Source organism: Xenopus laevis, chromosome 1L (genome assembly GCF_017654675.1).
Source record: "Xenopus laevis strain J_2021 chromosome 1L, Xenopus_laevis_v10.1, whole genome shotgun sequence".
Taxonomy (NCBI): domain Eukaryota; kingdom Metazoa; phylum Chordata; class Amphibia; order Anura; family Pipidae; genus Xenopus; species Xenopus laevis.
The window spans coordinates 29,666,136-29,679,001 of record NC_054371.1 but is presented as its reverse complement, the minus strand read 5'-3'; the positions used below and the strand labels follow the sequence as shown (position 1 = coordinate 29,679,001).

Sequence of the window (12,866 nt, the reverse complement as noted above, 5' to 3'; positions counted from 1 at the left end):
TGCTTTCCCTATGGACTCTTTGTGTGTTCTTAAACGCAAATAAAAAATATATAGATATCCAATTGTTCCTTTTACATATACACTACAAACTGGTACTAATTAGGAATAAGGGACAAACAAGAATGCTAACATCTAATATAGATTGAGTGAGCTGTTAGCTACATCTGCTGGAGGAAGGCAGCATTCTCTGTGGGAATCAGAATAAGTGGAGCTGGAGCTCACTGTATGACCATGTATAAGCATTTCAATGATGAGGAATGAACAGCACCTTCACCTAATTTTCCAGACAGTTGAGGTCAATTTATGGAAATAGTCCAGCTCTTTGAGAAGCATTGACCCAAAGCTAGGTTTGCATGATTCGGAGCAATCTTTCTTGGGGCTGCTTTCTGTAGGGTCCCACAGAAAACAAGTAATGATCCAGAAAAGGGGTGTCCACCTAGGGGAGTGGCTTTGGTGCAATTCAGAAGGGGGCAAGGGGACTTCAAGGATCCTCAAACAATGGAAGCCAAAAGCAGGTCTGGACTGGCAATCAGGTGATTGTGGCAAATGCTAGAGGGGCTGCTGTATGATCCCATAGTCAGTCACTATTTATTGGCCTGGTGGTTTACTGTTTGAGCCTCTGTGTTCTTGAAATGCCAGGGCCTATTTGGAATCCCAGTTAAGACCTAGCCGAGAGGCTTTAGTTCTCCTTTGAGGTGGCAATATATAATTTAACCGCGCATAGGACTGCGCCAAAACCACGGCGAGAATCCACACGTGTGTCCATAGCCTTAGAGAGCTGCTATTCTGGTTACCTCCTCATTGTTCTGTTGTCAGGCTGCTGGGGGGGGAGGGGGGTGATATCACTTCAACTTGCAGTGCAGCAGTAAAGAGTGACTGAAGTTTATCAGAGCATGTCACATGACTGTGGGCAGCTGGGAAACTGACAATATGTCTAGCCCCATGTCAAATTTCAAAATTAAATATAAAAAAATCTGTTTGCTCTTTTGAGAAATGGATTTCAGTGCAGAATTCTGCTGCAGCAGCACTAGTAATTGGTGTGTTTTGAAAAGCATTTTTTGTCCATATATTGCAATATATTCAAGCTGGCCAACTACGTCAAAGTCATCCCATATCTGGTCAGTCCTACACTCAACTTTCATTTTATTCATTAAGAATTCTATTGCTTTATTATACATTTTACACTGCTTTCTGCTTTCAAAGTGAAAACTTCCAAACATGGTTGTCCTTTAATTGGCCACCACTAGGATCACCTGACTATAGCTGGAAAGCGTGGCAGCTACAAAATGGAGCTGGCCACTGCTCCTGTATAAACTATAACAAACAAGGGAAAGTTGTGACCACAAAATGTATACAAACAAATACAAGAGGTCCTCTGCCCTCAACCCATTTTCAATAACACTCACACAGCCGTAGGGCTCACACTCTTTCCTCCCCCCCTGTTCTTTTTTTTAACTGAACAGTATATTATACACCCATGTTTAGTCTTTGTAAAAATTAGATTACTAATATATAGTATATAACTCCTCCATACAACCTATGTTTGGTGAGGAGTCCACCATTACGGTTTACTGGTAATTTAATGATCTACCTCACATGAAAACAACTTCCACCAGATGTCACCGTAACCACGGGCAGGTGTCCCCAATGTGTTCTGCTATCCTGAACAGACTGATTTCAGAAGAAGCGAGTAGTGCAACCACCCCAGTGATAACTTTATTCCTATATAAAGTTGCTTGTTGTATTCAGAGCTATAGACAGGCACAGTGGGATATACTGAGGTGCTGTTACAACATAACGTGATGCCAGTGGTATGTTTTGGTGCTGTACCAGTGTTTTGATATGACAGATGTTCACTATTAACAGTAGGTTTAATATATAGGTATATAGGCTCCCTTATTCAGTCAGTAACCTGTTATATTCACTATTATCAGTAGGTTTAATACACAGGTATAGGCTCCCTTATCCAGTAACACCTTATCTGGAAAGCTCTGAATTATATGAAGGTCAACTCTTATAGACTAAAATAGAATGAAAATATTAAAATGGATGTACCTTATACTTGATCCCAACTAAGATATAATCCTTGTTGGATGTAAAACAATCCTATTGGGTTTATTTCATGTTTAAATCATTTTTTAGTAGACTTAGGGGGTTATTTACAAAAACGCAAATTAATCTAATTTTTTTATTAAAACAAAGTCGTCGTAACTCCCATCCATGAATTGAAATCATTTATCAATAATTGTTCTCCAAAAAGTCAAAGCGAAAAAACACTGTGACCAGTGCCGTAACTAGAGCGCGCCTGACCCCCCTGCAAAAAACCTTCAGAGGGGCCCAGCACACTCCTATCCCCAACCTCCCACCCACACCCCGCCCACGTCCCGCCTCAACTTGCGCCCCCTTCCCCGCCAGTAAGAGAGAGGCTGGGGAAAAGGGGGTTTTCTTATTAGCTATTGAGGAAGCAGACCCCACAGTCTGGGCCCCCCTACGGGGTCTGCTTCCTCTATAGTTAGACCACTGGCTGTAAAAAAATCGTACAATTAACACTCCAAAAACAAAACTCAATTGAATTGTCACTGTGAAAGATCATGATGTCAAGAAACAACTTCTGGGACATCTGCCATTGATTTCTGCATGACCTCCACAGGTTTGAGATGGCGTATTTTCTGATTTCGATTATTAGCAGCTTTGTGGTATAATAAATCTCCAAAAATTCAAGGTTTTTTTTCCCTCTAAAAAGTCAAGTTTTATCCAGCCAAGAGCCTGCCTATTGCTCAATCTACAGGTAGTATAAATACTAATTGCAGGAGGGTCAAAAGGTCTGATTATCTAAAATTTTAGTCAAAAGTTATTTCTTTGATAGTGAACTAAAACTGCATATTTATGAGCTGTTGAATAAAAATGCAGAATCATTTACAAAACTAAAGTCCAGTTGTAAACTTTTCTAGGATAAAATCAAACATTACGTTAGTGAAATTTAAGGTGGCTTCATTTGTAACTTAGCATGTCCCCTATCGATAACTCATACAGGCGTCTTGGAAACGCTCATTTAACATAACTACCTGCCCAGAATAACAACACAGCAGGGTTGCCAGGTCTAATTTTCAAAACCAGCTACAAATTCAGCCCAAAACTAGCCAAGAGCTGTTCAAAAGTAGCCCAAAAATAATATGTGGAGTAAAAAAAGTCTAAAAAAGAATTCAATATATGTGAAAATATGCCTTTTTTAAATGTTCACAGTTTCCCATAGTTTTCCATGAAGCAAAATGGCACAGATTCGTCCCACTGGGGTCATAACTATAGAAGGGGGCCCAGTAGGTATAGATGCCCCATAATAAATAAATATTGGTAAAACAGGTTAACCTCTAGACATTTTGGTGGCCAGCAGATTTTTCCCCCCCAAATTGTCTGAAATTGAGGAAAGTCAATTGAAAACGCGAGAATACTTAAGAGTAATGGGATACTGGGGTACAGAGCCCAAAATCTGGTAACTTCCAACTTCTACACAACTTAGTCTCATAGCATACTGGGTATTGCAGTCTTATATTAAACTTGGCAACATTTATTGGGAGACGCAGACTTGGAACATTAGGGCAAGAAAAAACTTTGGCTGGTTTGCAAAGTACAAAATATATCTTTATTTTACAAAATTAAAAATAACTTGCATCCCTATCCACCCTACACGTTTCATACCCACCAGGGCACTTAATCATGGGCTATGATGGGGTATGAAACGCGTAGGACGGATGGAGATGCAAGTATACATTTTTAACTTTGTAAAGTAAAGCTATATTTTTTAACTTACACTTTTCTAGTCCTGTGGATCCGTTTGAGTGCCGGACAGCCCTGTTCTTTCTTTGATTTTTCTGGCGTGCCGCTCCCTAAAGCTGGGGGTCTGGGGCTGGTGCACCACATCTACTACTTGGTGAGATATTTACAATATATTCTGGGGCACCTTGTTTCTCTAAACATTGTATTTAGCTTTTACTGGCCTGTCAGTAGAGGGGGGCGGGCCCTGGTGCGTGACGCGCAGCCGGGCCCCACCCTCCCTCCATATGGCCCGCATTTTCAGTGGCGCACTGGCCCGCTCGCACCCCCCGCTCCCCCGGTACTTCCACCAATGCGGCCTGGTTGGTAAAAATGATGCTTCATACCAATATTAATAGGAAAAAATGGCAAGAATATAGGAAGACTGGTATTTTTTTCCAGAAAAGGTGGCAACCCTAATTGTATTCCATAGTACAAACCAGCAAAAGGCCTAAAACGTAGACCAAATCCTTACATCCATACATTGGCTAGTTTGTACTCTCAAATCCCGCCTGAGCTTTACATTTGTAGGCCAAATGGGCTATAAATCGGCCAACTTGGCAGCAACCCTGCAACACAATTGATAGTGACGTTTTGGGCTTACTGCCCTTATCCAAGATGGCTGCCGCGCACAGAACGACCCGCCCCAGTGCTAAACGCTGTCATCGCTCTGCTGCTTCTCTGCTCAGGTAAAAAATAAATAGTCGGAGGCCACGGCTGATGACGCGTGGTGTCTGGTGAGAAGAGCTCGGTGCAGTTGGGGTGGCCGCCGGGGGTGGGGATGGCGGATACGGCGGCGGCTATGAGCGGGGAGGAAAATGAGGAGGATGGGGGCAAACGTACAACAGCGGAGACCCTGGGCTTCTATGAGCCGAGCGACGGGAACCGAGAAGAGGCGAAAAAGCGGAGCTTGTCAGGTAAGGCACTGCGAACATCTGAGGCGGAGTTACACCGCTTCCAAACCGAGGCTGGCGGGGGATGCTGGGAGATCTTGTAGCTGGGGAGTTGTGTCAGTCCGTGTAATACACACAGTAGCGAGTGGCAGGTGTTCACATCCAGGCCAGCAGACTTGTGCAGTAAAGTCCTGGGTGTCGGCGGGGCAGGTGCTGAGGGCAGTAGAGTGTTTGGGAAGGGTCAGTGTGAATGTTGGGGTACTTCAGACTAGAGGACATGTGCAGCCCCTCCCACACTAACAGGGGTAACTGGTGGGACTGATCATATCACAAAGGACATGATATAATGCAGTGTAATGTTGTTACATTTATATCCATCTGTCAGGGTCCTACAGCTTATGTTCCATTGCAGGTCCCAGTGACAGCAGTTCAGAATTGGATCATTCCCCCTGGGACAAGCCCACCTCCCCCAGGGTATCACTTCTAGTGACATATAGGAGTGTCCCTACTGACTCTCTCTTTTGGCATCCATTAACTGACCCCATGTCATTCTTTTTCATTTGTCTAACAAACATACTAAAGAGAAAGGTACAATTTGATCCACTTCCATGACGGGGTTCCCCCTGTAATTTTCCTTGGCACATTAAGGCGTTTGCCAGTTTTGTAATCAAATTCTAATGGAGGTTGTTATACTTCTTGGGTTCAGACCTCAACATTTTATCTGCCCACCCTTACCCCCCGTCCTTACTTTATAACAAGTTTAATATCTATAAACAGATTGTAAAATAACTCTTATAATAAATTTTCAGGTGCAGCCAGTCAACATTCACCCTTATTTAAAAGGGGGGCAGAAATGACCTGTAAAACAGGCGGGGGTTGGGCAAGAAAGTGAAACTGCACCACTGGTACCATAGATCTTGGTTAGTTGATCCATACAACTTCAGCTCCTCTTCACTTTCTCTCATCTGCCAGCGTATGTTTATCAGCAAATGAGAAAGTGACAGTTTGGGAACCTCTGTCTTATAAGAAGTGTGTCGTATAGCAGCAAAGGGAATGTAGTCAAAGCGTATGGCATTCCAAATAAGTAGTTGAATCTCAATTTGTTTTGAAAAGGTATTTTGCCACCAGCGTGATTTTGAGGTCGGGTGGCAGAATACTGGGATTTGCCCCTGAATGTGACTGGTAGTGTGTATGGTAATCCCCTGGACTCTGCTGGTGCACTTGTAATTCTGCTAGCGTTTATATACCGTAGGTACAGGTCTGTTGTGCCTACTTCAAATAACCAAACCCCATATAGAGTGATGATCCATGCCTTAAAGGAGAAGTAAAGCTACTGAAGCAGTTTATTGCCAATAAATTAGCCACAATAGTGCAAGCTATAACACTATAGTTATTCTGCGGAATGCTTTATCATACCTAATTAAACAGCTGTAGAAGTTCTCTCTGTTTGTTTAGGATAGCACTTCCTGCCTGAGTATCTTCCCTGCTCGCTCTGAGCTCTGGGCTCAGATTACAGCACGGAGGAGGGAGGGGGAGAGGATCAAACTGAGCATGCTCAAGCCCTAGCCCTGGAGGTTTATGCTGAAAACAGTAAGTCTAAAACAGAAGCCCAAGTGTACACAATAGAAGGAAAGAAATGTGGTGTTTCTTTTGACAGAGGACTCATAGCAGCATTACTTTGAGGGTTTACTGGTTTATTTATATAGACCTTTCTGATAAAGCTTACTTAACGTTCGTCTTTCCTTTCTTGAAATTTTTCTCCCGAAGCTCCATATTTCAGGGGGGGGGGGCTGTCTGTGCAGTGTGAATAGACATGGGATCATATGATTCATTAGTCCTTTGTTTGACTTGTTAAGAACAACACTGCTGGGTGCCTGTTGTCCAATGCAGTCATCCATCAAACATGGAGCATTTCATGTGACCTGTAGACTGAACATTGTTACTAGCTGTGCTTTGATGTAGTGCTATGAGTTCATGTGATGCCAAGCTGTTGGGAAATTTCCCTTATTTCCTTATAATTCTGCACCATTTGCAGACTGCATTAGGTCAGGCAGAGAGAAGAAGCCCTCATGTTTCTCCCGCTTGTAAGGGCTAGTCCACACGGGGAGATAGCGACGCGTTTGCGGTCGCGGCGACAAAGCGCCGCGACAGTCGCCGCGACCGGCGCAGGCGACAGTTTTGTATGGGCGCCTATGTAAAAACGCCTGTGCTAACCACACGAGGCGATGCGCTTTTCAACAGTCGCCTGAAAAAGCCTGGCGAGGCATTTTCAGGCGACTGTTGAAAAGCGCATCGCCTCGTGTGGTTAGCACAGGCGTTTTTACATAGGCGCCCATACAAAACTGTCGCCTGCGCCGGTCGCGGCGACTGTCGCGGCGCTTTGTCGCCGCAAACGCGTCGCTATCTCCCCGTGTGGACTAGCTCTAAAGGTAATCTAGGTCAGCAAGAATATCATGGAATTTAGAAATTGAGAAGCAGGGAGATGATGATGGCAGTAAATGGAATGGGAAGCATTCTTCTTCAACGGGGTGCATCAGCTAGGTCATATATTTCTCACCCTCTCAGAGGTTTATCTGAAATCGGCCATGGTAGTGCACATTATGTACTAAAACCTATACAGTGATTGGAAAGTGTCCGTAACAAATCCTGCAAGTCCTGCTATTCTTCATTTTTAAATTTGCCCTCTAAGACATCCCTGGGTCAGATTTATCTACAGTTCTGGACACTCTGACATGGCTGAGCAGGGAGAAGCAGTTCTGTCAGTCACACTGGGCTTGGGGCAGTACAATCATTCCATAGACTAAAGTGCAATTATAAATAGTACTACCAATGATATCAAATGATTCCACTGCTCCTTATACAAGTAGCCTAAAGGTGATCATGCATGGGCCGATAAGGGTAAGGGCACGCGGGGAGATTTAGTCGCTGGCGCTTAGTTTTCCGAAGTCGCCCGAAGATTCCTCGTGAGGCAACTTCAGTCGGCTTTGGAAAAACGAAGCACCGCAAGTGCCATACCACTGGCGATTTTTTATTATAGCCGGCAGGAAGTTAGGGGAAGACAGATCGGGGAGATTGTCGCCCAGAAGAAGATGCGATTAGTCGCCAGGCGACTAAATCTACCCTAAAAGCTTCAGTTGAACCAAGTTAGCAGTGTATTGGCCCTTGTATAAGGGCCCTCTGGGGGGGGGGGCCTGACTAACCAATATTTAGCCAAAAATCAGCTATCTGTCAATTGGGCAGGTTTGAAAATCCCGTTGGGATGAGGACTGCATCAAGGAGCTGATGCAGTCCTGTTCTGACAACCTTAATTGTCATGTTTGTTTTGTTTTTTTGTGTTCACTAATCAATGCAAATCTTCATGCATGACTCATTGTTAAAGGAGAACTAAAGCCTAAATAAAGAAGTAGCTGTTGTACATTATGTTTTGGGCTTTTGAACCAGCACAAGGCAACCACAGCCCTTTAGCATTAAAGATCTGTGTCTCCAAAGATGCCCCAGTAGCTCCCCATCTTCTTTTCTGCTGATTTACTGCACATGCTCTGTGCTGCTTTCACTTACTGAGCTCAGGGGCCCACTCACAATATACAGTACACATAGAATAGAAGTGTCACAGTATAAGGCGGATTAGTAATTAATACAGATAATTACTACATGGCGGCACAGAAACCAGTGCAATTAGCATCAGAATTTAATAATCAGCCCTGTAGAATCCACTTATTACAGACCAATCTCATTTTCTGTTGATAATTTGCGACGACCCTTAAGCTTAGCTTCTCAACAGCTGCTCAGAGCCCACTGAGCATGTGAGTGTCGCAGACACTTTCCAAGATGGTGACCCCCTGTGACAAGTTTGAAGTCTTGGATCATTGCTGCTATTGACAAGCTGAAACTTTAGGCTGCTGCAACAAGTTCAGTGTATAAAATATGGCATTTTTAGCCATATTCATTTTTAGGGTTTAGTTCTCCTTTAAATGACACAGTATGAAAGGCTTAAAGGAACAGTAGCATCAAAAAATAAAGTGTTGCAAAGCTGAAAGGGGTAAATTTATCAAAGAGTGAAGTTCCGCCACTAGAGTGAAATTCCGCAGCTCTCAATTCATTTCTATGGGATTTTGAAAGGCGTATTTATCAATGGGTGAAAGTGAAAGTTCACCCTTTGATAAATACGCCTATAAAAATCCCATAGAAATGAATGGAGAGTGGCGGAATTTCACTCTAGTGGCGGAACTTCATTTTTAACTTCACTCTTTGATGAATATACCCCATTGTGTTGCAAGAGACACACCATAAAACAAGTTGATGCTGATGTACTGCTCCAGTCTCCTTCTATACTGACTGCTTCTGTATCGCAGCCCTGTTGTGCCTGAAGCAAGCTATGTAGGAGCTGGTTCTCTTACTGCAGCCGTCTATATCTAATAAACTAAAAGGAGGAGGGTGGCTGAAATACTGGTTTACTGTAATTTTTGCAGTTTAGTACCTTCTGTTGGCATCAGGCAGAGAAGCAAATATTTCTTTCTGTCTGCATTGTGGAGTATCATGTCAGCAGTGCTGACGTGACACGGTATTTTCCTGATGGCTGTAAGCATGTAGCAAATATATCCACAATAAAACATGAGCCTATGCAAAGCAGGCTGGACTAAACAAACATGGAAATGTCTCGGTGCCACTCTACATGCAGGCTATTGACTTCCGTTCCCAGTAGATAAGCAAATTACAGGCAGAGCTTGTGAGGTGTAAAGGTGGCCATAGATGTAACAATTACCATCTTTCCTGTATTTCCAATACAGACGTGTTCGAGTTCAATCGTCGGATAAACAAGTAGAAGCAATAGGATTTCACCTGTATCTGAAAATCAACAATAACAGTGGCCAATGTTCAGTGGCTCCCAATCTATGAGCCGACAGATGTCCAAGTCTTCTCCGACAGTCAGCTGGCAAACACAAAAATAGTTTTAAACAATTATTATTATCTGTGCATTTATGGCCACCTTTAAGCACTGCCCTGGGAGCTGGGCAAAATGCACTGTACATTAACAAGTAAATATACTTACGTGTATACACTGCACTGTCACTTTAAGGGTAAGTTCCCAGTACTTGCAGTACTCCTGTAGAAGAGCCCATTAGTGGATCTGTTGGATTAGTTCATGAACCTGCTGAAGAGCATGGAACAAAAATCTCTGTTCAATGCAGCTCATTGTATATTTTCCATGCTCCTGAGCCCGAGTTCTCTGCCAAAGCACACGTGAAAGTCACCCGTTTCTGTTTGCTTCGCTTATTAGCCGTACAGGTTTTAACTACTTAGTTCTGGTGGCCGCCTTATTTGCTCAAATAGGAGAAAGAGTGGACCTGTTATGGGCTGATTGGGTGCATATTTTATATCCTTTAAGGTAACTTTTAGTACAACTTTTTAATTTGTTTTCATTATTTTTTTTTTATAGTTTTAGCATTATTTGACTTTTTCTTCTGACTCTTTCCAGCCTTCAAATAGGCGTCGCTGACCCCTTCTAAAAAGCAAATGATGTAGAAAGTTTATTATTAATAAACTTTTTATTACTCACCGCTCTATTCAGCCCCTCTCCTATTCATATTCCAGTCTCTTATTCAAATCATTGCATGGTTTCTAGGGTAATTGTGACCCTAGCTACCAGATTGCTTTAAATGCAAATTGAAGAGCTGCTGAATAAAAAGCTAAATAACTCAAAATCCTTAAATAATAAAAAATGAATATCCCTCTTTACATCATACTAAAAGTTATTTCAAAGATGAACAAACCCTTTAAAATACATTCTCAGTTTAGTATCTGTTTTATTCATATTGTACCTAAAGCTAGGTAGTCTCTATGAGCCAGCTGAGACAGAGAGCAGCTTGCAGGATAATTGACCGAATATACAAATACTTTTTTACATATTTGATACCAGTATACAGGTATGGGATGTGTTATCCGGAAACCCGATATCCAGAAAGTTCCGAAGTACGGAATGGCCATCTTCCATAGACTCCATTTTATCCAAATAATCCAAATGTTTAAAAATGATTTCCTTTTTCTCTGTAATAATAATAAAACAGTAGCTTGACATGATCCAAATTAAGATATAATTATTCCTTATTGGAAGCAGAACCAGTCCATTGGATTTATTTAATGTTTTCATGATTTCTATTAGATTTAAGGTATGAAGATCCAAATTACAGAAAGATCCGTTATCCGGAAAGCCTTAGGTCCTGAGAATTCTGGATAATAGGTCCCATACCTGTACTACTATTGTAAACCTTAAAGGAGAAACAAACCCGTAACATAAAAAACACCTACCCTTTGTAGACCCTCCCCCCCAGCCTAGGTGGTACCTGGGGAAATGCCCCATACTTTTTACTTACCCCTCGGGTGCAGATTCTGTCCTTCGCAGTTCACGGCAGCCATCTTCTTTTCTTCGTTACACTTTGGATGCAGACCTTCGTTTTCGCATGACCCGAAAGTCACGAACATTTTCGAAAAACAGTGACCAATGTCTTGAGTTCGTAAATAATGTGAATTAGTGATATGTGGGTCGAGAAAAACTTGGCTGGACCCGCACTTGCTGAACCCGCACCCGCTGAACCCCCTCCATTTATAGACCTGCCACGCCAATGATGTCACAAAAGAGGCGGGGCAGGCACAAGCCTATAAAACAGGAAGTTGTCAACCAGCAGTCTAAGGTCGAGGGCAGGAAGTGCAGGCAGAAGAGCTCAAACTAAACTTGCCCATGACCAAAAGAGGTGCAGCCAGGTCAGCCTGAACCCACGGGTACCTGGCCGGCCCATACGTCACTAATGTTCATGCCTAAGAATACATAAAGCTCCCTTCCCTGTGAAGGGATTAGGAAGCAGGCTTACAACCCGAGCCCTACTGGTGCAAAGTTAGTAACTTCACAATTAAATTTGTCTAGTACAGGGGTCCTCAACCACCGGCCCGTGGGCTGTGCAGAACTGGGGTAACTCTGGTCCCGGTTTCAGTCTATAATAGCTGCAAAAACAATAAAAATGCCCTAATTCCCTGCAATCTCACCTCCCTGAAGAGCCATTGCCATAACAGCTGTGCGAAGCCCAGGAAGCTTTCTACTGATCCTGAAAAGGACCAAAATATGGTTTGGACAGTTTTTTTTGTAAGCCTGAAATGCATCCACTCACCTGACATTTATGAAAGCAATTCATCAGAATGTGTTTCACTGCTTTTCAACATTTGGGGGTTTATTTGCAGTGCTGAGCTGTAACATCGTTATGAATTCTTAATTCATGGAAGAAGAGCTAGCTTTGCATTAAAATCCATACAGTGCAAGTTAAAGGGGTGAATTCCCTTTTAGTATGTAATAGAATGGACAATTCTAAGCAAGATTTCATTTCATGATGTACTTTTAACAGGTTTTTTAATTATTTGCCTTCATCCTCTTACTCTTTCCAACTTTCAAATTGCCCATCTAAAAAACAAATGCTTTGTAAGGCAGCACAAATATTTTTTTTGCTACTATTTACAACTCATCTTTCTTTTCAGGCCTCTCCTATTCATATTCCAGTCTCTTATTCACTTCGATGCATGGTTGCTAGAGGAATTTGGGCCCTAGTAACCAGTTAGCTGGAATTGAATAGAAATAACTCCAATACCACAAATAATAAAAAATTAAAACCAACTGAAAATTATCTCCATAATATCACTCTCTACATCATATTAAAAGTTAACTCAAAGGTGAACAACCCCTTTAATGAACACATTCAATTGGGGGCATGCTCTTTTCTACATTGGAACATTTCAGCTCTCATAAGAGCTTGGTGATTTTCTTATCCTATGATAAATATACCCCCATCCCTGATGTTGGACAACACACAGGAAGCACCTGAATAATGCCTACATGTAAACCACATGAACACACAGTTATCAAAATATAGCATTCTATGTGCCTTTAATATACAGATATGGGATCCGTTATCCAGAAACTCAATGTCAACTGTTTAAAGGACAAGGAAACTTTCCTAGTAGCTAGAAATGTTGTACATTACATTATGTTTTGTGTTTCTGTTCCAGCCCAAGGCAACCACAGCCCTTTAGCAGTAAAGATCTGTGTCTCCAAAGATGCCCCAGTAGCTCCCCATCTTCTTTTCTGCTGATTCACTGCACATGCTCTGTGCTGCTGTCACT

General features: G+C 42.4%; 1 protein-coding gene across 2 annotated transcripts in view; it reads left to right on the top strand.

The window, feature by feature from the left end:
- Positions 1-4,491: 4,491 nt before the first annotated feature.
- Positions 4,492-12,866, top strand: part of tapt1.L (transmembrane anterior posterior transformation 1 L homeolog) — a 52,323-nt gene continuing 43,948 nt past the window's right edge. Inside the window, exon 1 of one of the 2 annotated variants that reach the window (XM_018228839.2) lies at positions 4,492-4,727. In XM_018228839.2, coding sequence (XP_018084328.1) covers positions 4,592-4,727 — 136 coding nt within the window. In that variant the 5' untranslated portion in view covers positions 4,492-4,591. The remainder of the gene's footprint in view (positions 4,728-12,866) is intronic. The other variant, XM_018228827.2, reaches the window with a different exon arrangement.